We start from the raw sequence: 26484 nt of genomic DNA on the forward strand, positions 1-26484 counted from the left end.
CTCTGACCTCTGACCTCTGACCCCTGCCGTCTCCCAGCTCTGAGCTGAGTGTTTGAAGTTTGCGGGGCAGAGCGCAGGTGTCCCAGCTCATCTGTAGCACGCGGTTTAGCCTTGAGCGCGTCTCGCTGGCGCAGCTAGCAAATGCGTCACACCGAGTTCACCCGCTTCTGAGAGGAGGGCTGCGTCGACGCTCTCTGGGCCGGCGCGCTGCGGTCCGAGAGCGCAGACGTCCTCAGAGCACAATTAGGCTTTGAGCGGCCGCTGCGTCACCCTTCAAAGGGAGTCAGATCAGCTGTTCTCACTGAGTCAGGGTCAGCCCGCTGAGAGGGATTCAGCACCACTCAGCCACGCATGTTACATAATGCAATATAACGGTGACTACAAAGGGAGCACAGGGAGAGAGAGGGAGGGACAGGGAGAGAGAGGAAGGAGAAAGGGAGAGGGAGAGAGGGGGTGAGATAATGTACTGTATTCTTATGAATTCATATTGAAAACATCTTGCTTTTTGCTCATCAGAGATATCAAAGTGGTGGCGAATATATCTGAGAATAGATTAGAAAGCACACAGTTGATTACTTTACAGTAAATTCAGAATGCTGCGTAAGGTTTAATACAAACTTGCCCGAGCATGCAAACCGCGTGTTAGCTGTGAGTGAGAAGCTGTGTTTGTAACCCTTGCATAGCTTTATGTATTCTGAACATACAGACTGGTTATGTAAACAGTGTGGTAGGGGCAGTGTTGTAGGTGCACTGGTGTAGTGTGCTGTGTAATGTTCTGTTGTAATGTGTTCAGTGCTATGGCCTTTGTCAAGTCCCTCAGAACAGGCTAGTTTGTGTCTGCATGATGTAATGTAAGATGCGCACACACACACACACACACACACACACACATACACACACATTCACGCACAGACACAAACATACACAGGCACACGCATGCACACGCACACAGGTACGCCCACACATATGCATGCACACACACACACACACACACACACACATGCTGCAATCTGGCTTTGTTAAGAGGACATGACAGTAATTCAAACCAGGACTCCCTTGCGGGTGATAGATATTGGGTTTGTCATCATGTCACAGAGAATACTTTGTGACAGCTGCTATGTGCTATAATGAAGCCCCACCCCCGCACACACACACACACACACACACACACACATCCATACACTCAAGTCACAGTCAACAGTTAGTTACTGTGTGCTGTAAATGTGTAGTCCGTCTGTCTGTCTTTGATACTAAACATCTGCCCTGACGCTACCAGCCCTATACTAACTGAGAACTGGCCTCAGAGGTCACTCCCCCACACTGCCCCCTCCCGCCGCCCCTCCCCACGCCCCCCCACCTCTGCCCCATAATTAATGCTGTGACGTCCCAGCAGGGCTTTCCGAGGCATTGCTGAGAGAAAGAGGAGGAAAAGAGAGCAGGAGGCAGCAGTCATGGAGAGGTACCGTGTCCTGGGTGTCCCGTCCTGTCACGTGCCACCCCTCTGTACCCCGTCCCACAGAAACCCCCCCTAAACCTGCCTCTAACCCTCCACCCTCTGCACCCCCTTTCCCCAGAAACCCTCCTCTAATCCCCACCCCTTTCCCTGAAACTCCTCCCCTAAGCCCGCCCCACCCACTCCCCCCAACCTCTCTCCTCAAACCCCTCCCACTTGCAACATCACGCACAAGTGTTATCTCAGACATGTCAGTAGTTATCGAGGATGTGCATTCTGACAGATTTGACATTTTAATTTCCTCTGGCCCCCAGGACCGAATATCCCAATAATAGGAACCCCCTCCCCCGCTCAGAACCCCCTGTTCCAGCAACCTGCTTTAAACTTGTAACGGCATGTCTGGTGTAATAACGTAATGACTCACTGCAGAGAGATCTGCACAGCATTCGCACTTTCAGATGGGACAGTTGGTAATATGCCTGAATTATCTGCTATTATATATGGAGTTCTCTTTGGCTCCTCTTCAAGAATACTGATGAGAAAGAATCCACAATTTTGTTAATTAACAAAGTAATACAAAACCAGAACACTGGTAATCAATCAGTAATCAATAATCAATCAGTAATCAGTAATCAATCAGTAATCAATCAGCAATACACTGGTGTCCCTGCGTTTGTTCAACAGTATAGGCGCCTACACAAATACACCCACAAGCCCCCCCTTCACCCCCCCCCCCAGCCTCCTGTTTTGTCTATAACACATGTACAGTACATTCCAGTAATGCAGTTTTTCGCTGCCACATACCATCTGTAGCTGAGTGTGGAGGTGTACTACAAATGAAGCCATGGTTACCAATGACCCAACAACACAACTGCACATATGCACATAGGACAACCAATCAAAGGCAGCGGGTGACTAACCTGCTCAATCAGCATTGCGTGGGTGTTCCTCATTATTGGAATATTACACCTGTTAGACTGGATTGTGATTGGCTGAGAAAATAAATGACAGGCGGTTCACAAGCCAAGCTCCTCCCCATGGTGGGTGGCGGTCTCCGTGTAATTATCTCAATTAAGTGCATGGTTTGCGCAGGACCTACATGAGGCTGGCTGAACGGAGCAGGCCCGGCACATGGCTAGGAAAGGAGGCCAGTGGAAAAGTAGGGCAGCGGTCGTATCCCAGGGTGCAGTCACGGGGCGGTGCGGACACAAGCGTGCGGCGGAGTGACGTGCAGCGGAGCAGCGGGGGTTCTGGGAGGCTGGCGGTACCGTGCGGTGCACCGTCCCGTAGCCTCCAGAGCCCACAGCCAGCGGCATGTAACCCCAGCGCATCGGCACGTGATGGTGTTCGGCTGTGTGTGACCGCCAGCCTGCGGGATTGATGGGACTGAAACCCGTGCGAGGATGGGAGTAGGGGTTGGTAGGGCGAGGGTCAGGGTGAGAGATGTCCTGTCGGGGCACATAGTGGCAATCCATCCTTCATGACTGGGGCACCACAACGAGAAAATGATAGGGAGAGCTAGGAGAACAGGACACAGTGGCAGGATTAGCACTGGACCAACTACCTCATCCCAGTCAGCCCAGCTAGTTCAGCTCAATTAGCTCAATTAGCCCTCTGGCTGGTTTGCACTGTTAGCATAGTTAGCTCAGTTAGCCACATTCCCCATTTAGCTTAGTTAGCTCTGTTAACCCAGTTAGCCAGGTTTCCCCATTTAGCTCAGTTAGCTCTCTTAGGCCACTTAGCTGAGTAATACGAGTTCGATAGTTTAAAGCAGCGTACCCCAGTACTAATGATGCGTCATGTGAATTACCCTCGTGTTCGTTCGCGTTTGCATTCATTTGTATGCTTATGAAGCAGATGAGAGCACTTCACCGACTTACCAACTCACAAAATAATAAAAAAGACACAGCAGGAACTCCTATTTTAAACACAGAGCATACGGCTTGCAAACTGGCGCTGGAGCTAATCCAGCATGAATAACCCAAATCTAAGCCCGTGTTGGTTCTCTCTATCAGTTATTTTGCTGGATTACCCTGGCCCGTTCCCCTCCCCTTGTCCCCCTCTCTCTCCCTCCCTCCTCTAAGGACAGCAGTCATTTTGGGTGAGCTGAGGACACCCTCTCCACCCGCCCCCATATCCCGTACTACTCACTACAGCTGTTTGATCTTGAAGATGAACCGTTGCCGTGGTTACAGGACGCCAGCCATCCAGTTGTGTAATGGGAGCCAGGGGAGAGAGTACACCTAGTTCCTCGAATCAGTGCGAGAGGCAGAGTACATTTTTGTACATTTTTGCACTCCATTTTTCATATCCTTCATGAAATCCCTTTTTTTGTGGATATTTATTTGTTTATGTGTATGTGTATTGTTATGAGTTTTGAATATTTAATAATCAGTCAATATTTGGGTATTGGGGCAGTTCAAGGTGCATGGCTGCATGAATTAAGTAGGGGGTAATTACGACTTCAGATACGAGTTTAGATTTTTGTGTTTTATTGCTGTGACTGTTTTGCAGTGCATCGGCGACACAAGTCTATTGATTGCCATGGCGATGAAGCTCATTTTAAATTTGATGAAGAGAAGGAGAGACAGAAGGGAATGAGATACAGAGAGAGAACAGAATATATCCACAGACCACACACACACACACGCATGCACACACACGCATGCACACGCACGCACACGCACACGCACACGCACACACACACACACACACGCATGCACACACACACGTTTACACACATGCATGCATATATCCACAGACCACACACACACACACACGCACACACACACGCACATGCACACACACACACACGTTTACACACATGCATGCATATATCCACAGACCATGCGCATGCCTACATACACACTCACATTTGCATACACACATGCCCAAATATATCCCAGAATGCACGCATACCTATGCACAGATAAACACGCACACATGCACACACATATTCGCACGCATATGCATGCATACATCAGAAGAACACACAGGACAGTCAGAAAGATGTGAGTAGGATGGGTAAAGAGCTTGGTGTGTCTGCATTGTCGGGTTTGTGCTGCTGTAATTGCTTAGGAAATATTTGACAAAAGACCCCATTCTGTCAAGGTTGCAGCGTCGTATGATAAAAACAGTTGCCCTGCAGCTGTAGAAGGAGACTTTAATAAAAGGGGCCTTTGAGCTGCAACACAGGGGCGCTAATCGCTAAGTGCTAAGCGCAGACCCTTTCTCAGGCAAAGCCCGCTCCGGCAGCCCCGGCAGCCCTCTCAGATCCTCCGGCTCTGCCCCGTTCCCCGTTTAATTGGGCCCTGAAAATGTCGCTGGATCGGAGCCGTGCGGTTTGGTATAGACGTGACATTTAGCTGTGAATGTGGAGTGCGTGCAGTGACGGAACAGCTTTGTGTGGGAGTAGAGGGAGTCGTGGAGTCACAGGCTGAACTTTGAGGAGGTAACGGATGGGTTTTTTTCGGAATCAGGCCGAGGTGCGTGGTGGAGATTCTGAAAGTGCGTCTAACAGTGCAGACCTGAGTGTGCTGTACCTACTGAGCTGATCTGAGGTAGTCGAGCTATTTTGGTGAAGTGTGGGCGCAATATCCATCGAGCTTTTCCCCGGAGGACGTAAACCTATATGGACGTGGGTCCCTCTGCCAGGGTTCAAACCCTGTCATTTTTTTTGGGGGGGGGGTGCAGAGGGTTTTGGTGGCAGATATGATGAGGCAGGTACTGCTGGCTGTGTAACTTCAAACACTCATCTCCAGGGTACATAACCAGACACTGTTGTATTGTTTTTAGAATTTTCCATATCGGGCAAAAAAACTGGGCTAAAAATGTCTTCTCTCTTTCTCCACTCCCTGTCTGTGTCTGGTTTCTCTCTCTCTTTCTCTATCTCCCCCTCTCTCTCTGTCTCTCTTTGATGCGTCTACCTCCGTTCTTCCAACCCCTCTCTCCGCAGAAATTTCCGGAAACACCTGAGAATGGTTGGGAGCAGGCGGGTGAAAGCACAAAGTGAGTCACTCAGGTTGTGTGAATGTTTGCGCAGCCAGCGTGTCCGTGTTCGACCTCATTAGTGTGCGTGCGTGCGTGTGTATGCGTGTGTGTGTGTGCGTGTGTGCGTGTGTGTGTGTGTGTGTGTGTGTGTGTGTGTGTGTATGCGTGTGTGTGTGTGTGTGTGTGTGTGTGTGTGTGTGTGTGTGCGTACATACGTACATGTGTGTGTATGCGTGTGTGTGTGTGTGTGTGTGTGTGTGTGTGTGTGTGTGTGTGTGTGTGTGTGTGTATGTGGCATAAGCATGTGCACGCAGCTCAATGATTGCTTGGTCATTACTGGTGTGTTGTGTGTTGATGTGAATTTGTTGGTGATACATGTGGGAATAATTAACAGTAGAGGAAAAGAATCTGCAACATTAAAGGAAAACAAAGAAAAAGTAAAAAGAAAAAGAAAAGTAAACTCTTGTGTATTTAAGTAAATCCATTGTAAGCGATTACAGGTATCTTGTCTTGATTAGACTCAGGAAACAAGAGGAAACGCTTCTGACACCAAAACCAAAGAAAATTCAAACTGACTGTTTCTTGGAAACTGATATGACTGAGAATGTGGTGTAGCTAAGAATATCACACTCAGTGGTGCATCGACCCTTAAATGCTGAATGTTGATTTTTTCCTGTCAAGACCGAGTGTTGCCTGGCTGCTCCGAGATTAGAGGAGAGCTGGATGAGTTGAGAGTCCTCCTCCTTCTCTGTGTCTGAAGCTCAGGCAGAGATTCAGTTTGGGCGGGACTGTCACGGTCAGGGCACTGGGCTCCTAACGCCTGCCCACGCTGTGTCGCTGTCGCTAGAACTGAGTAGGAGGAGGAAGGTGTTTTCAGGAGACAGCAGCTTAGTTGAGAGTGAGGTGTGTGTCTGTGTACGTGCGTCTGTGTGTGTGTGTGTGTGTGCGCGCGTGTGTGTTTGAGTGGGTGGAGCCGTGTGTGTGACACTCTCTTCCCCTCAACACCCCCTCCCCCCAACCCCATGGCCTCCCCCAATAGCGTTCGCCGATCGCAGAGCGAAGAGTTTCAGCCGATCCTGGAGTGACCCCACCCCCATCAAGCCTGACTCTCTACACAACTCCAGAGACAGTGAGTTCACACACACACACACACATACACACACACACATACAAATACATACAAACACAGACACACATGCACACTCTCTCAGACACACACACTCTCTCATATGCAAATGCACACACATGCACACATGCACTCTCTCACACACACAAATGCAAACGAAAACACATATATTTATGCATGCACACACACAAATGCAGACACAGACGAACACACATATTCATGCAGGCACAAACACACACATACACACAAACGCACACAGACATAAATGTACCGCCATATGCAGATTTACTGTAAAAATGAGGAGTTTACTGGTCCTGTCCTCTCTGGTTATCTGTTTAATTAACAGGCCGGTGCTAAAAGACATTACTGGAGGATACTTTGGCATTAAAGATACTGTAGCTCTCAAGCTTATGCCAACGGATAAACAAAAACATTCGCACACAGCACACGCAAGCTAACCTGCTCACCTACCATGAAACTCTTCCGCCTAGCCGATGTTACTCTGACATCTGTCTTTCACTCTGTGGAAGTCTTTCTCTGTGAACGTCTGTCTTTTCCCTTGTGTGTGTTTGTGTGCATATGTGTATGCGTGCACACGTGTGTGTGTGTGCGTGAGCTTTTGGTTTCTGTAAGTGTCACAGTCTGTGTCTGTGTGTATGTGTCTCTGATGCTCATCTTCATCGGATGTCTGTCCGTCTGTCTCTCTGTCTGTCGCGGTGCTAATTCTGTGTTTGTCTTTGGCAGCAGTTCGTTCCTCTCCATGTCCAGGGGCGTGGTCACACGCAATGTGTTTTCTGCGTCTCTGTATTTTTGTCTGTCACCGTTGTCCTCCTTTCGCTGTGTAGCAGTGAAGTGCTTTCCTTTTTGCCTTTTAAATTATGCCCTCACCTTTCTCTCTCCACCTATCTCCACCTGTCTCCTTCTCCTCTCCACCTGTCTTCCTCCTTTTTCCGCCTACCTCCACCTGTCCTCTGTCCCATCTCCCTACACCTGTCTTCCTCCTTTTTTCCACCTACCTCCACCTTTCTCTATCTCCTCTCCCCTGTCTCCACCTGTATCCCTCTCCCCACCTGTCTCCCCCAGGTGGGGACCTGCAGTCTTCCTCGGGGGCTCTGGACGAGGTGGCGTGTGAGGACGTGGACTGGGAGGAGGAGCGAGAGATGGAGAGAGTGGCCTGCGAGGGGGACGACTTTATCCCCCCGAAAATCATGGTGAGAAACGCCGCCACCTGCAGGCGGCCGCCTTACCTGGCCAGGAGCCCAGCAGAAGGGCACAGTCATTGGCCAGCTGCGTCTGGATCCATGTTCAAATCCCGCAGGGATGCCATAATATCTCTATCTAACCCAGATTTCTTCAGTAAATACCCAGCTGTATAAACTGATAAGCTATGTAGGTTGTCCCAGTTAGGGGTGTCACCCAGCAGTAAGCAGACAGCGCAGTTCTCAGTTGAGAACTGATCTCTGAGCCCCGTCAGCCACATACATCACTAAGAGAGACTGACTCACTGGCCAGGTAAAAAGAACACTTTGTTCATACCGTAAACAAGCTTCCCAGAGTGGCAGTAAATATAGCTCTGCGCTGAAATAGGTCAGCAGCACTTTGACACGCAGCTCAGGGATTTTTGAGACAGATGGACTGCGTTAAGTTGAGGCTCTTTTGTCCCAGCTCATCTCCTCCAAGGTCCCGAAGGCGGAGTATGTGCCCACCATCATACGCCGAGACGACCCCTCCATCATCCCCATCCTTTACGTGAGTGGAAAACCTGTGCCGACATCCTGAACACTGAACACGGTGGCTGTGCCAATGTCCTGAACACTGAACACCACACCTGCACCAACGCCCTTAGCACTGACCACCACACCTGCACCAACGCCCTGAGCACTGAACACCGCACCTGAACCAACGCCCTGAGCACTGATCACCACACCTGAACCAACGCCCTGAGCACTGATCACCACACCTGAACCAACGCCCTGAGCACTGACCACCACACCTGAACCAACGCCCTGAGCACTGATCACCACACCTGAACCAACGCCCTGAGCACTGACCACCACACCTGAACCAACGCCCTGAGCACTGATCACCACACCTGAACCAACGCCCTGAGCACTGACCACCACACCTGAACCAACGCCCTGAGCACTGATCACCACACCTGAACCAACATCCTGAACACTGAACACCACACCTGCATGACATTCTAAACACTGAACACCTGCACCAACATCCTACTAGACAAGGTGGCTGCACTAACATCTTAAACAGTAAGTCAGGACTGCATTACCAAAAGACAAAACAAATATGCCATAACGAAATGTGCCATGCCTGTACCAAAAATACCCAACAGCGTATGCTGCAACTGCGCCAGCAACCTGAACACAGTATACCAGGACTGCACCAAAATACTGAACACCATACACCACACCTGCACCAAAATCCAAACACTGTGCAGGCCCAACACTCTGATCTCTGTTTTGTAATGTGTTTTGGTCAGGCTGTGGTTTCAGCACTGATGGCTGTGTCCTCTCTCTACAGGACCATGAGCACGCCACATTTGATGATATTCTGGGTGAGTGCTATATGAATAGTTGTCTGGTTTTGGTAGTTTGTCTGGTATGAGCATCTTTGCAGATACTTGACTCTCTCTGTCACTCACTCCCTCTCTTTGTAGAGGAGATTGACAAGAAACTGACAGCCTACAGGAAAGGATGCAAGATCTGGAGGATGCTAATCTTCTGTCAGGTGAGACCTGATTGTTTACTTGTGTGTGGAATTGTGTTCTGTGTGTGTATGTGAGTGAGGTTGTGATTGTGTATGTGTGTGTCTGCTTGTGTATGTGAGTTAGGTTGTGATTGTGTGTATATGTGTCTGCTTGTGTATGTGAGTGAAGTTGTGATTGTGTGTGTATGTGTATGGTTGTGAGTGAAACTTTGTTTTGGTGTTTTTGTGTGTTTGCGTGCATATGTGTTGATGAGTGTGCATGTAATTGTTTGTGAGTGCAATTGTGTATGTTTTTTGTGTATGTGTTTCTGTATGTATTTACCTCTATGTTATGTATGTGTGTGTATGTGTATGTGTGTGTGACCTCTTTCTGTTCTTCAGGGAGGTCCGGGGCACCTGTACCTGCTGAAGAACAAGGTGGCCACTTTTGCCAAGGTGGAGAAGGAGGAGGACATGATCCAGTGAGTCCATGTACTGCCTCATCACTGAGCCTCTGTCTTGGGGCTGTGTGTCCGAGCCTAACCCCTCCCAACCTGCCTGTGTCCCTCTGTGCAGCTTCTGGAGGAGGCTCAGCAGATTCATGAGCAAGCTGAACCCCGAGCCCAACCTCATCCACATCATGGGCTGCTACGTGCTGGGCAACGCCAACGGAGAGAAGGTACACTCCAGCGCCCTCTGCCTGTCGGGAGGACCCATAGCAGTCACAATCACAAAGTTCATTTTTTTTGTCTTTTATTTCTCTGAAGACTTAATGCGCTCTGTGTGCCAGAATGTCTGCTCTGCTTTTGGCAACCGAACGTTTCTACCTGTCGTGCCAGCAGAGCTTATTGAGTTGAACAGCGTGTCTCTGTGTGCGCAGACCGAGGCAGCAATCCCAGCAGCACTGTGACGCAGCTCCGAGGGGCTGCAGCGTACAGCGTACGGCGTGCGGCTCGCTATATCATAAATAACCCCCCTCTCTCCCGCTGTGTTCGCTCTCTGCTGTTTCCATACCTGCTGCGTCGGTGCCACATGGTGGCTGTTAATCTGTATTCCGCCATATGGCTGTGCGGTGTGTTACAGAGCGCAGTATGTTTTCACCTGAACGTATTCTCTCCTTAGCACACTGCCATGTGCGTGCTGTGGGACTGACGCTCTCAGCTCTCTCCTCTGTCGTGCTTAATTACCTCGCGCTGTCTTTGGCGTACGGAGCGGTGGAGCGGGCTGATCTGAGACCAGGGGTTGGTTCAGGCTGGGGATGTGGGGCTGCGGTCGGGATTGACATCAGTCTGGCCCGTGACTGACAGGCTTCCTCACACCTCTCCGCCCCCGCTCTGACTCTCTGACACTCTGACACTCCACATGCGGGGAGGATGAGCTGGCCTGACAGCTGCCTAGAGGCGGGCATGCCATCACTGCACGCCCACACACAGAGACACACACACACACGCGCACACAGATATGCATACACACATGTACACAGACACACACACACACACACATACACACTCTGTCAAACACACATCAATGCTGCAGAGATGCACAGCTTCCCACAGTCACATGCATACGCACACACACACATACACACACACACACACACACACACACACACACACACATACACACACACACACACACACACACACACACATACACACACACACACACACACACACACACACACATACACACACACACGCACACACACATGCATACGCACACACACACATACACACACACACACACATACACACACACACACATACACACACACACACACACACACACACACACACACATACACACACACACACACACACACACACACACATACACACACACACACACACACACACACACACACATACACACACACACGCACACACACATGCATACGCGCACACACACACACACACACACACACACACACACACACACACACACACACGCACACACACATGCATACGCACACACACACACACACACACACACACACACACACACACACACACACACACACACACACACACTCTGTCAAACACACATCAATGCTGCAGAGATGCACAGCTTCCCACAGTCCTGTGCTCAGCTGTCCTTTGGGTGCGCAGCGCGGCCTGTTTCACCGCTCCGGTTTATGTCACACAGAGCGGTCGATGCGCCCGCCACCAGAGGAGAGCAGGTGAAGGGCTGTTTCTTTCTGCCGCGTTTAACAATCTTTTCCCCTCCGCTACCCGTGCGAGGAGACGGCTTTATTCATCCTGCTATCCTTCGCCTGGCGACCCCGCCGAGGTGCACCCAGAGCGTAGCCGCTCGATGGCAGCTTCTCCCTGTCTCTGTCACCGGGTTCCGCATTCCCAGCTCTCTCTCTCTGCGCTAATACTCTCAAACCGCCTCCCTCCTACTGTCAGCGGAGCCGGAGCCAACATAATGCAGGGGGAAAGAGCGGTGAGTTTTCACCTCCGCTTTATCAAAGCCCTGCGAGCTAACAGGGCAGCTTACCTGCAAATCCTGCTGTTCATTATATAAGTCGCATGGGGCTCTTTGTAGAGCGCAAGTCCAGGTCTCCGCAAGATTCGCTCAGACTCTCTGAGTTACTATGCAGGGGGAAAAAACTCCTGATTTCTTTAACAAGGAAGCAGTATGAGGCTGTGGAGGAGAGAGTGTGGTGTCGTGGAGCAGGCAGTGTGGGTCCATTGTCTAATAGTTGTCAAGGGACTAGACACATAATCAGAGGGTTATGGGTTTGAGCCCCATGTTCCAAGTATGTCATGGCTCTTGTACTCTTGAGAAAAGTAACCTGAAATGGTTCAGCAAAAAAATCCCCAGCTGTATAAATGGATCAGATTTACAATGCAAGGAATGTCACCCTGATATAATCTTCTGGCAGGCCAATATGTGATCTAATGTTAGAGGTTTCACTTGGCTCATGGGGATGGCTGTTTAGTATGCTGCAGGGAGGTGCCTGAGCAATTTAGGGTCCCAGCTGGGATATGACCCTGTGACCCCACAACCCCTGACCTCCACCACGTGCCTCTCAGTGCAGCAGCATATCAACCCCCCCCCCCCCCCCCCCTCTGCCCAGCCCAAGCACATTGCTGTGGGAACGGCGACTGCAGTGAGGAGCCTGCTCTCGGAAAAGCATATTCGGTTGCCTGGGAGACCGTTCACAGCCACAGCGCCTGCTGCTTTCAGCCACAGGGGGGCGCCGAGGAGCGGGGCGGGGGCGTGAGTTAATGCGCCCCGACAGGGACGTCCAGCAAAGATCGCTCCCTCCCTCGCTCAAACATCAGCCTGCCCCCCCCCCCCCCCCCCCCCTCCCTGCGGCAAAGGTCATAGCGTTGGCTCTGCAGAGCCCACAGAGAGACTCAGAACACAGAGCATTGCCTCCCAGCCTCTTCCAACAGGCCAGTACCCTGAGCTAATATTTATACTGGAAAATTTATATCAGAGCATGCACATTAACATGGGCCGCAGCCCATGGAGTCTGGCAAAGTCCGGTGCTTTTCACTGAAATGCTCTGTACCGTGCAGTGCTCAAGTCAGTGGTAAGGTGTGGCCACAGGAGAGCTGCTCAGGTACAGGACAGTCAGCGTACACTCACACTCACACTGCCTCCATCCTGCTGTTTCGCCTCCAGCTGTTTCAGAACCTGAAGAACCTGATGAGACCTTACTCCATCGACTTCAGGTCTCCCCTGGAGCTGTCTGCCCAAGGTGAGTTCAGAACACACACACACGCACACGCACACACACATGTATAAAAAGGCACACAACACATATATAAACACACACACACAAACACACACTCACTTATGCACACTTATAAAAAGACACACTCCCACAGACTCATACAATGCATAGATGCACACACACGTGTACATGCATACAGTGCATGTTGAATTATTGTATGCAAACTGATGGCAGATATGCAAATACACAAATCTACAGGGCGAACACTGATTGCAAATAGTAATTTTCCTGCAACCATTCCTAAAATAACGATGCATATGAACGCACACACGCACGCATACACACACAAGCACACATACGCACACACACGCATATCTTGACAAGGACATGGGGCGTGCACTCACATGTAAATACATGCTTATCTCTGTAGACACAGACGACCCTCCATCAGCGCGCTTATTGATGTTCTTGCAATTATTCCCTTATTAAAACCTCATTATCACGTCTGCCCCTCTTCTCATTATCTCCAGCTACCCCAGGGAGCCCCTCTCTCTCTCTCACTAACATCCACCAGCTGAGTCTGATCAAACCCAAATGCCAGGAACTCTGATGCCGGTGCAGACACAGACACTCAGAGAAAATGAGCAGATGCCGACTAGAGATTTGCTAGAGACACTTCACGTACAAAGAATCCTCTCCTCACATGAGGGTTGCGTTCCTAAAAGCTGTTGCATGCAACATATCCTAAACCACCAAGCAATTTTTTTTCTATGTTTTTGAAGGTACACGGTAGGGCCGTGCCACACCATGTGCATCACAGTCTGCCAATACTATTCTACTCGCAATGCATCAAAAGGGTGTTTCTAAAGAGCAGAACACCTACAGAGCAGAGTGTAGGGGTTTTTTTAATGTTGAGGTGACAGGACAGATGGAAAAATTCCTGTGTGTATGACGCTAAGCTACATCAATGTGATGAAGAAAAGTAAACGTCTCCCTTCTCCTTCTCCTTTCCCTCGCTTCTCCCTCCACCCTCCCGCTCTCCGCTCACTCCAGGTAAGGAGATGATCGAGATGTACTTCGACTTCCGCCTCTTCAGGCTGTGGAAAGCCCGACAGCACTCCAAGCTGCTTGACTACGAAGACCTTTTGTGACCCCGCCCTGCCTTTTGTCAGATGCCCGTCGGGCAGGATGTCACTCTGCGTAACCCACGGCGATGGCGCTGGTTTCGAAAGCCGGGGCTGTAAAACGAGAGGGAAAGAGAAAGAGAGAGAGAGAGAAGGAAAAGAGGAGAGGTGGAGAGAGTGAAGAAATCCTTTTGTTCCCCTGATCTAAAGACCGGAGGGACGGACTCTGTGGTCGCCATGGCGAAGGAGTCACGCTGTCTCAGACTCCCAACTTGCAAGACTCTTCGGGTGCAGAGAGAGGGAGGGAGGAAGAGAGGGGGACTTGCTCTCTTTTAAACTACGTGAAGGGGAGCGTGGAGGTAGAGTTCAGGAATAGAGCAGGAGAGAGCTTGAGAAGGACGAATGGAAAAAACACTGATCGGTCTGGACAGTGAAGACCGATAGTGACCCTTTTGTTTTGGGTGTGTGTGTGTGCATGCATTTGCTGTATTGACAATGCGGCACAGTGAGGCAAAGGCCATTCTCCTTCAGGTCTCTAAATAAGTCCTCCTTAGGGGCTATATTTACTTCTTTGAACTTTTCAGGAGATACAAATTTCATTGAAGAAACTCTTTTTCATCTATATATACTACATGAAGATGTAATAAGCCTAAAGCTATACGAATATTACGTGTATGTAAATCTCACAGGATTTATTTTTTAACCTTATTGTAGTGGTGTTTCTAATGGGCTTTTCTGAATAACTCAGGTTTTTAGCTAGTGTTGACCTCCCTTTTAATACTCCACAGCATCTTACGATCACACAGACTGTAGATGAATGTCAGCTTTTAGGGTTGAGAGGTTGACCTCAAGAAAGGTGGCTGTGCAGTTTAGCCCAGGACTAAGGTGGCTGGGAAGGAGGAATGGGGGTCATGAGAAGGGAAGTGGGGTCATCGCAGTTCAGTGTATGTGTGTATGTGTGTGTGTGTGTGTGTGTGTGTGTGTGTGTGTGTGTATGTGTGTGTGTGTGTTTTATAGCATTTCATAGATAAGCTGAAAAGTAAATGTTCATGCATGTGTAGTTGAAATTTAGTCCCACAGTTTTGTACTCTAGGGGTGGGGACACTGGCCTTTTTATTGAAGTGTCCTCTCCTGTTTAGTATTAGAATCCTGTGACAGTAATCCTGTTATTTATTCTGGTGGCAGAGTTATGTACAGCCAGGTCTGCCCACATGGTACAATGGTTTAAACACAGGGAGTTGCTGGGTTCCTTGGCTCTGTGTGTGTGTGTGTGTGTGTGTGTGTGTGTGTGTGTGTGTGTGTGTGTGTGTGTGTACATGTGTGTGCATGTGTGTGTGTGTGCGTACATGTGTGTGTGCGTACATGTGTGTGTGAATGTGAGTGCGTCTCTGCAGCATTGATGTGTGTTTGACAGAGTGTGTATGTGTGTGAGGAGGGGTAAATTGGAGGTTACACATTATGAAGTTTCTCTGTGTATTTATACTCTGTCCGCTGTTCTGTTTTCTCTGGTCTGTCTGTTCGATTGCATCATTCTCTTACCAGAGGCACATCAGCACACACACAAATCAGAATGTCAAAGTTGTCACCTTAAAGGAAATCACTTCTCCCAGATTTCTTCCCAGGCTTTCTCTGAGCTGTGTGCTTCGACATTGTGTCCCTTAATTTATTTATGTGCTGTGTGGAAATTCTGCTGCCCTTTCACAAATAAGCAGAGTCTTTACACCACCAGTTTGAGGCATGCAGTTTTTCATCTGAGGTTCAGCATTAGTGCCACAGCTCTCTCCTGATATTTGAACACACAACTTACTGGTCTGGAAGCCAGAGTGAACCAATGTTCTATTGCATTAAGTAATAAACCACCCATCATTATTTTATGCTTTGGATTGCTTTTAAAGAGGAAGAGATGGGTGGGTGTTTGAGGATGTGCTGTTTTGCCTCATGTAGTAAGCCTTTATTTGATTGAAATGTATCAATATATATAACACATGTATTTATAAGGGGATGGATTATTGCTTCTGTGGAATTTAACCTTGTCATTTTATTTTAAACTTCAGTTGTGCTCAAAAGGCAAAATGTCAAGTGTGGACATGTTTTTCATATTCAGTTACAAATGTCCTAGTGGAGCAATAAGCGAGGAAAGGCCTTTGTGTGTTTGTCTGGTAGATGCAAGAGGATGTACAGCATTGTGGAGCCGATGAGCATGCTGAAAGCACTGAATATAACCTACTCTCAGGCAGGCAGAAAGAAGGGGCTGATATCAACCTAACTTTTTAAAATCCGGTTTTTAAATCCACCTTCAAACTCACAGGCGGTTTGACTGGAGAGGGTTTGAGATTTTGGACGGCACAGCATTTGTGGTTTTGTGCCTTGAGCTTCACAGCTTTCCCTAGTCTCCAATCTCCAGGCAAGCTGCCCTGGTAAAGATGCTGTGCAAAAATGCTGCACACTCTTGTGCTTGTTAGTATCCTCAGGACAGCTGCTGCATTTTTCTTTCCTGTGACCGAAAAGGCCACATTTCACCAGTAACCTGCTACAGGAAACAGGTCTGGGGCTTTGGTGGGCTTCCTTAGGCTTTTACAGTCAGCCATCGCTCACTATCGGACCAGGAAGTGAGCCAGGAGCGGAGAAGCAATTCGGATAGGATGACCTACTTCCAGCCTGTGGAGCTCTGATTGTTAATATTGTTGTGGCCGCTGTTGGCTTCGGTAACCCCCCGAGCCCTCCATGGAGCTAGCAAACATGCAAACAGGTGCGCTGTCCACTCCACCTGCCCAAGCCGGGATCCTGTCCAGCCGTGAATGAGGTATCTAATGAACTGGACAGATCAGTAAGGGAGTCTCTAATTAAGTGGCCATCTGTGGACCGCCATAGAGGTGTTAAATAGGTCTGCGGTTTTGGACAGAGAGGATATGAGTGAGTAAGCATGTGTGCGTGTGTTTGTGTGAGTGCGTGTGAAAGAGAGAGAGGAATAAGTTGCACAGCAATAAGGCTCCTCGTTTGAGCGTGTGACGTCGGCGTTAATGACAGCGTGACGCTGACGGAGTAGTTGAATGTCTCTGCGCCACGGTGGTAGCGAAATGAGCGAGAGAGTACTTACAACTCAAAGAGAAGCAACAGGTGTTTCACTAATAAAGCTCCGATGTCACGTTATTTTCCGCCGTTCTGCTGTCTACAACTGGCTGTATCGCCAGGTTGAGCTGTGGAACGGATGCTTGGACTTTGGGGCTTGCACGAGTGTTTGAGAATGCAGTCGTTCCGCGCAATTCGAGCTCACTGTGTTAAAGTCCCTCTTCTTTAGTAGCAATAGACATTGTGATATTACATATACTGTTACAAGAGCGCACATTGCCTTGCTATTTTTCCTATACACTTCATTGCGCCTCTTCTCTTATGCTAGAACACATTTTCAACACGGGACTATTAGCAATATGAGGGTGGATGGGAGTTTAAAGTCTTTACAGACGTTTGTGATGTTATTGTGTTGCTAACCTCGGTGTGTTCGCTCGAGTGCAGATGGTCTCGGGGTTTTTTTTTTCTTTTATGGATTTACTCCACTCGTAGCCCTAACTGGCTTAATGGATGATCTATAAAACCTATAATTCTTGCAGACTTTTATTTTTTTTTTTCGGAGGAAGTAACTTCAGAAAGAGAAAAAAAATTAGTCTGCTCTCACTTTTACTAATAATATACCGCGGGTCGGAGCTCAGATTTGACCTGAAAAGTGTCATGTCTCCACAGTTTTTTAGTGACCGTTGCAATATACAGAGCGAGATTGTTTCGCACTATTAAAGACGCTTACGTGTGTAAATATTTTCTGAGCAAAAAGCGGCAATGGGTGGTATAGACACCAGCCGGAGGACACATGGATAAGAATTCAAAAGAGACTGGCGCAGCGGGGCAACTGTTAACGTGGGCCGGGACAATCAACGAGGGGAAAGAGTGGAATCGAGAAAATGGATACGTGATTGATTTAGAAAGAGAGACAGCACGAGGAGAAGTAGTTCCCTCACCGGGGGATCGCTGGAGAAATTGTCCCTGTAATTATGGGTTCACAAGTTCAGTTCATTTCACGGCGGCCCCGTCTCAGATTAAGGTGATCTGTACTCCATGGTACCCTCCGGAGTGAAACTGCTTATAGCATCTCTGTGGAGCTGATTCATCTTAAACCGCTTCACGTGTAAGCTTCACCCAGTCATTTCACTCAAACTGTAAGGTAACCATGCTGCAAAAATTAAATTAAACAAATGTTGCTCGATCGCCTTTCGAAACCAAAGCAATTATTCTTTTTTTCCCCATCAGACTGTCAGTTTATCTTAAGAGGCCGCTTGCTGCTAGGCAATGATTGGGTTCAATAATGATTAATGGCGCCGCGCAGTCGCTTATGGACTCTTGCCGTTTGTGTAGGTCTGGCAGAAACTGAGGTGTGTGCGCGTGTGTGTGTGTGCGGGGTTGGGGGGTAAACACAATATTTCTTGCAGTTTCCTCATATTTGCTGGGAAGTCCAGTGTCTGGAACATTACAGATTTTGTTTCTGATTTCCTGTAGCAAGTAGACTACCTTAGCTAACATACTACAAGCCGTACTGTAGAACAAGAGGAATTACTGTTAATCCAGTTTTACTGATTCTTTAATCGGGTGGACTTTCACTGAGAATCTGTTTAATCTTATAATTGTTATGATAGATACAATAAAAGAAATATAAATATTCTGGTAGTATTAACGTTACATGACATTGCTAGCAAGATTAACTCTGGGTATTAAATTTTAAGTAGTACATAGAATTGTATAAGGCCAGACTGAATTTCAGAGTGGAGCTTGCTGTCAAGATATTTGTAGCACCTCCAGTACTGTATGTCAGACACTACGATATTGTTACTGACCCATGTCAAATGTTTTTAAAGCAGTTTTTCAGTAAAAATGTACCAAGCCAGTTTTAAATCAAAACTTGTGCCTGTGTCGTTTTTTTACTCGATTTCCTCATGTCATGTTCACAGATGACTGCTTGTCGCCGATGAATTGATTACGTCATTTAGCAGAGGTAATCAATTCAATCAATCACTGGCCAGAAGGGGCATTTCGTGCGTTTCCACCTTCAGTAGAAACGCTGACCTTCACGCACAGAACTCCATTCCAGACCATCCACAGGTACCACTCGCGCAGTGCTGCTTCTCGCTTTATCCGCTGCGGCCTCATTCTGAATGCAAATATTTCATCTCCTTCAGCATTCAGTGTGGTGCGGCAGGCTGTGAAATATGTCAAACACATATGTCTCTCCACGTTTCAGTCCGAGGCAGATGAAGTTCAAAATTTACCAACTCCTGAGCCAGTGGCCATGGTAACGTACTGCGCAAAGCCTTAAGTCAAGTTTCAAGTAGAAATCGATAACAGAGAGAGAGAGAGAGAGAGCGCTGTCAAATCCACGTAGGAACGCGTTGTCTGTAATTTAGTGTCGTTCCGAAAAACAGCCACAGCTCAGACGAACTCGGATCGTGTTTTGTTCTTTCATAAACGTTTACTAATGACACAGGTCAGGGGACAGACGAAATGAAAGGTTTTTTTAAGCCTGGTAAGCCTTCGATCCCTTGTACCTAATCCTTCCCAAAGGCGGTTTTTGGTTATTTGTGTCAAAAGGAATGATGGGCTAGAATCCGCGATGCTGAGGCAATCCACCCTCACATGAGGCTGGCAGAGAAACAGAAGGCCTTTTCTTGCCTTTTCTTTTAATCTGTTTATCTGTCAGGTCCCAGATGTGGATTTACTCCCAGTGATGTACTCCAAATCTGTTCCCCAAAACCTAGACTAATAGGCTAGACCTCCCGACCCCCCAGGCTTAGTCTATCAATCAGCACATGGCTCTTTTCTGCCTCCCCCCCCTGGAGAAATACAAGGGTTATCGCATCTTTTGTTGTTCCAACCAGAAGCCATTCTGTTGTTTAACAGAGGAAGAGTTAAGATTACAAAAAAACAAACAACAAGCTAAGCAAGACCAGCAGTGTGGTCATATTCATCAGAAGAAGCAGGCCTGTATCCAGGGCAGGCCTTAAAACGCCAAAGTGAAGGCCCAGAAGACTGCAGAATGCCCCCTCACATATCTGTGTGTGTAATTGCTTTGCTGCTTTTTCCAGGGCTACAATTAGAGTCCCCCCAAGCAGATGCTAATAAAGAAAAATGAGTCCATGAGATCCATTAATGATAACGTAGATTGGAAAGGGCACATGATCTAAACACAGAGGCTCTGCGTCAACAGGAGGTTGGGGGTCCCAGGAAGAGGCTGAAAATGAAAATATTGGCTTGGAGGTGTGTGTGTACTCTGTGTGTGTACTCTGTGTGTGTGTGTGTGTGTGTGTGTACTCTGTGTGTGTGTGTGTGTGTGTGTGTGTGTGTACTCTGTGTGTACACTGTGTGTGTGTGTGTACTCTGTGTGTACTCTCTGTGTGTGTGTGCGTGTGCGTGTGTGTGTGTGTACTCTGTGTGTACTCTGTGTGTGTGTGTGTGTGTGTGTGTACTCTGTGTGTACTCTCTGTGTGTGTGTGCGTGTGTGTACTCTGTGTGTGTGTGCGTGTGCGTGTGCGTGTGTGTGTGTGTGTGTGTGTGTGCATGTGCGCGTCTCCCTGCAGGTGTTGTTTATGGCCTGTGTGAATGTGAGGAGAGTGGAGCAGGTGATAAATCTCTCCCTGGATCAGAGACACACTGTCACACCTCAGAAAGACTGACTGCGTCCCTGCTGATGGAGAGGGGCAGCTCCACACCGCTGCGAGCTCTCCAAGGTCACCGGCTCACGGCCCCACTACGTCACCACGTTACTGTGTCACGACCCCACTGCAGCACTGCGTCACGGCCCCGCTGCGTCACCACGTCACTGCATCACGGCCCCACTGCATCACTGCGTCACCACATCACTGCGTCACAGCCCCACTGCATCACCACGTCACTGCCTCACGGCCTCACTGCATCACCACGTCACTGCGTCACCGCATCACGGCCCCACTGCATCACTGCGTCACAGCCCCACTGCGTCACCACGTCACTGCGTCACCACGTCACTGCATCACCACGTCCCTGCATCACGGCCCCACTGCATCACCACGTCACTGCGTCACAGCCCCACTGCATCACCACGTCACTGCCTCACGGCCCCACTGCATCACCACGTCACTGCGTCACCGCATCACTGCATCACGGCCCTACTGCATCACTGCGTCACGGCCCCGCTGCGTCACTGCGTCACCACGTCACTGCGTCACCACGTCACTGAGTCACCGCGTCACCACGTCACTGCGTCACTACGTCACCACATTACTGTGTCACGGCCCCACTGCATCACTGCATCACGGCCCCACTGCATCACTGCGTCACGGCCCCGCTGCGTCACCACGTCACTGCGTCACCGCGTCACCACGTCACTGCGTCACTACGTCACCACATTACTGTGTCACGGCCCCACTGCATCACTGCATCACGGCCCCACTGCATCACTGCGTCACGGCCCCGCTGCATCACTGCGTCACTGCGTCACCACGTCACTGCGTCACCACGTCACTGCGTCACCGCGTCACCGCGTCACCACGTCACTGCGTCACTACGTCACCACATTACTGTGTCACGGCCCCACTGCATCACTGCATCACGGCCCCACTGCATCACTGCGTCACAGCCCCACTGTGTCACCACGTCACTGCGTCACCACGTCACTGCATCACCGCGTCACTGCATCACCGCGTCACTGCGTCACCACGTCACTGCGTCACCGCGTCACCACGCACGCTTTACATTGCAGAACCAGGGAACGCAGGAGGTGGATGCGAATGTCTCACTGTTCTTAAACGCCTCTGAATCTTCTCACAATCCTTACTTCCTGCACTCTTCAGCCCCACCTGCACTGCCACCTTCTCAAAAAGCCAGAGAGGAAGCCAAAAAGATTATGAAAAATTGGCATCACATGAGTGACATCTGACTGTATTATTACTTATGTATATATAACTTATTAATATTACTCTTGTAATAGTGTAACTATTCATTGTCACTATTCATTGAATGTAAGCATTCACTATCAGGATTGCAGTTACAATATAGTGCAGTACAATACCATGCTGTACAGTACATTGCTGTTTAGATTATCATCAGTAATAGTGCTATCGTCATCATTAATGATGGATTACGTTTTTATAGCAGAGCTTACAGTAAGTGGCAGTGACACACCTGAGCCACCACTGCTGTGTAGCCCCCACCTTGGTGGTGCATGGCAGCTGTTCTGCACTAGAGCTAGAAAAAGTGGGGAGTATTATATGGCTGACTGAGAATTTCACAAAGCAGCAGGTAGCACCCCTAATCTTTGCATTAAGCACCACAGGATCTTCAGTGACCTCAGTGACTCGGGACTTCAGCTGAACACGGCACCTGAAAGGTGGTGTCTCCCACACCACAGTGTCCCACCTGTGAGGATATTGGGACATCGGTGTACTGCCCCCTCCACACCGCCCCATACTGGCACCAACACCATTTTCAGCAGGTTGTTCCCAGGATTTCTCACATCCAGGTACATCACATCACAGTTTTGTCGTTTAGCAGACAGTCTTGTCCAGAGTGACTTAGATTGGTTTTAAGTACTTACAAGTACTAACCAAACCTTCCCTGCTTAACTTCACCCATCAGGAGAAGGGTGCAGGGTGTGGTGACTGATACCATTCACCAGGCAAGCTGTTCGCAGTCTTTTTTCCATAAAATTAGTAATAGTACAAAAATATGATGTTTAACAAGAGAGGTCTTCAGCAGCTGCAGTGTGTATCTCCTTTATAATACAGTCCTGACCAGTCTGGGGTAAGATGACAGAGTGGTTCAAACGGAGTGGAACAATCATTGACCAATCAAAAAGTTTCACAGATAATATGGAGAAAAATACACAGGAAACACACGAATAAATAAATAAACTTAAAAGGTTAAAGTCAACTCGGGAAATATCAGCTCTGCCAAACCTACAAAAAAGGCTAAATACTTCCATGGGGAATCTGCTGTACTGTGCTGTTGTGATTTTTTTTTTTGTGCTTCAAACAAATTCCCTCATCCCCCGCTGTGCATGAAGCTCTACAAAGCAGCTGAAACAACAGAGGCTGGGTCCATTAGATGCTCTGGTTATTTAAATACTTAGTGGCTCTTTTGAGATCTCCCTGGGGATTTGAGGGTGCTATATATGTAAATGGATGAAGTATTTAAGTGCAATTCCCCCCCACCACCACTACCACTACCACTACCACCAGGAATACTGCGTGTGATTTATGAATATGTATTATTTAGACTCTTTGCCCAAGGCTAAAATTATTATTTAAGAGGCCCACAACAAAAGGTATATAGCAAGAAATCAAACATGCTGAATATTGATTTGCTTCGCCAGTGAAGGCCAGCAGCAAGACATAAACTTTGACCCCAGTGGCTAATTGCCTCACACACACACACACTACCTGCCTCATCTGCTGCTGTGGCACATGTTTCTGTGGCAAAAATATGAAAGGCCATGTGCATTAAGGTGTGGGGGATTTATTTGCTTCTGCATAATTATAGGTTTTAGTTAATCCTTTGTGAGGCGTTATTTGTAACTTTAAGTTTAAGGTATCTGCGAGACACGTTTGCCATTTGCACTAAATTAAAATAATTCAGAATAGTTTTGTAGATGTGTAGGAGAAGTGCCTTGGCCTTGTTTGAAAGTTTTCCCCTCTCCTTGCTGTCAGACTGAGAGGGATTGCTGAGCTGATGTGGTGTCATTTAAGATTACCCTTCCATTCATACTACCACACAAACCACTCGGAACTGCAAAAAAACTAAGCAACAACTAAATTTTGTTTTTGTTTGGTAGTAAGATTTGAAAGGGCAGCAACGAAATACAAGCTAATAAAAGCACTGGAAAGACAGGGATTAGTGAGTCTCAGATGAACCCAAATTAATGAAAAAATGGGGTCAATTTTAATTTCTGTGGCAAGAAGCAGACAGATTAAGTGGATCTGAAGTTATGGGAAAAGGTCAGGGACATTCAGTGGAACAACAGTTAATACATGTATAATCTGTCTGTAAATTAGGAGACACATGTACATTTTAGTGCAAATCCTTCCAGCTCAATCTGAGTGGATCTGCCTGAGTACTGTAGGAATTTAATTAATGACTACAGCATCTGGCCTAATCTCTCATGCAGAGCCAGACAAAGGATTGAGTTGTGAATGACTTGTGATGCGAGCATATTGATATAACCTATTTTCTCTATAACCTACAACAACGTTGATGCTATTTCAAGTACGTAGTTTCCCAGCATGAACCGTACTGTCTCCCAGCCTCTATCAATCCCCCGACCCCTACCCAGACCTCTTATTTTGATGGACAGGTATGAGGACGAATGGCGAGTCAGCCTTCCACGAGGCCCCGCCCCCTGCCACCCTGCCACCCCTTTTATCCTTCTGTTTGAAGGTTAATTGGATTGGACCCTGAAGCGCATCACAATGGCCAGATCAATCACACTGGCTTTGCGGGGAGGGGATCAGAGAAATGGACCAGTAAGGCGGTGTGAGATGTGAAAGGAGGGGAGGGGGTGGTTGTTCATCGTGCCCTGGTACTCCTCCTTAATCCTGGTTCAGCTCCATTGAGCGGAGCTTCGCAGCGCTGGTACGCATCATTTGTTTCTTGTCCCGCAGGCTTACCTGAAAGCGCCGGCATGTCGTCTTGGCCTTGACCCCACCCAAGGGGAGTTGTGAGACACGGTTCTGGCTACCTGCTCTCAGCGTCCGCCTTAGCGTGGTTTATTCCTTCAGATTAGTTCTGACATCTCAAGGGCTTACGTAATATCATTTGAGGTTGAGTGCCGGTCAGAGAGATCAGATGAAGTCCCTTTGGCTACAGAGGTTGGTGAAGACCTTTTCACCCCACCCCCGCAACACACACACACCCACAAACAGAGCCACCACACAAGCACAGACCACAAGCACACAGAGCCACCAGGCACACACACACACATAAAGAACCACCACGCACCCACACACACACACACACACACACACGCACACATACAGAGCCACCAGCACCATGCACATACACACACACACTTCTTGGCCAATACCACATAAAGAACATACAGCACTTGCTGAAAGCCAAAGGTTCTGTGCCCTGCTCGAGTCTGTAAAGTGGCTGTCATGGTAACGGATGTGATTGTGATGTGGAGCAACAGGCCAACCAGCCAGGGGGGTTTTGAGCCCTGATTCCGGAGCTCTTCCTGCACTGTAGTGAGGACATCTTGAAGTCGTTAGTTTCCTAAAAAAAACACACACACAAACGGGCAGCATGCAGTTTTGAGAAAAACAGCCAATCCAAAGAAGAAAACAGTGTTTCAGTGACTGGCTTATATACTCTTTTGCGCACTTGTATTCAGATGTGTAGGGGATTTGATTTGTTGCCAGTAGGTTAACTCTTCGAACCTTTAGGAAAGTACTTTGCCTTAACTGTGCAAGTAAACGCTCATCTGTATGAATGGATGATACATAATCTTCCCTGTATGGCTAACCAGATACATAATAATAAAAATATGAATTATGACTAATATGACTAATATAATATGAATTATGACTAATATGATAATATTCCTTTGCGCTCTGTATTGAATATGTCTGTTGTTTCTTGTAATAAAAGTTAGTCTGAGGAGAGGAGCAGATCTGAGATCACATACAGGAGACAAAATGACAATGCAAAAAATGCGTGTCTGAGCAGGACCAATGGAAATGTGGAATAAATCAAATCTGTCAGAATGTTTGAGGATTAGATTATACTTATGCCTGGATTAAAAAAAAAGAATATCATGACCTTCTTTGAAACACTACAACATGTTGGTCACCTCTTGACCATCATAGTTGCCAAATTCAAGAAAAAATGTGCTGTTTATTTTCTGTTGTATATTTTACAGTGTTTTGTAAAAATGCTGTCAGTGTGTTGTGGCTTCCATTTGAATGAAAATTAGTGTCTTTTTATGTGTTGAAGGTTTTGCTTGTAAAGCATGGTGTAATTTTTTGTTTTCACTAATTTTCTGCTTATACTTCCATCTGTAATCACAAAGAAATGCTCATTTTTGCTCACATGACTTTCCTTGAAAAATTACTTAGAAGTTTTTACTTTTAAATGACTTCAGTCTCCGTATGTGGCCATTCTAACAGGAAGAACATTTTGTATTTTGTGAACATGCAGTGGCTTCGTTACGCACCTGCTATGACAGGACCTGACAGATTGGCTTTATATGGGGGGGCACCATCAGGCAGAACATGGGAACAGGAGGCTTGGGGGTGCTGGGGGGGTCTGGGGGATGGGGGGTGTCTGATTTATCTGTCACCCGGGTGGGATGATTCATTTTCAGACTTTTCTGCGGTTACTGTCAGGG

At 48.0% G+C, this 26484-nt stretch overlaps 1 protein-coding gene across 1 annotated transcript in view; it reads left to right on the top strand.

The window, feature by feature from the left end:
- LOC118776805 (NMDA receptor synaptonuclear signaling and neuronal migration factor-like) overlaps positions 1-14460 on the top strand; it is a 31261-nt gene extending 16801 nt beyond the window's left edge. Inside the window, exons 6-15 of the mRNA XM_036527376.1 lie at positions 5409-5461; positions 6483-6572; positions 7653-7780; positions 8235-8318; positions 9108-9141; positions 9244-9314; positions 9675-9754; positions 9849-9951; positions 12909-12984; positions 14014-14460. Of these exons, the coding sequence (XP_036383269.1) occupies positions 5409-5461; positions 6483-6572; positions 7653-7780; positions 8235-8318; positions 9108-9141; positions 9244-9314; positions 9675-9754; positions 9849-9951; positions 12909-12984; positions 14014-14111 (817 nt within the window). The 3' untranslated portion in view covers positions 14112-14460. The remainder of the gene's footprint in view (positions 1-5408; positions 5462-6482; positions 6573-7652; positions 7781-8234; positions 8319-9107; positions 9142-9243; positions 9315-9674; positions 9755-9848; positions 9952-12908; positions 12985-14013) is intronic.
- The last annotated feature ends 12024 nt before the right edge of the window (positions 14461-26484 follow it).

This window comes from Megalops cyprinoides, chromosome 4 (assembly GCF_013368585.1).
Source record: "Megalops cyprinoides isolate fMegCyp1 chromosome 4, fMegCyp1.pri, whole genome shotgun sequence".
Lineage (NCBI taxonomy): Eukaryota > Metazoa > Chordata > Actinopteri > Elopiformes > Megalopidae > Megalops > Megalops cyprinoides.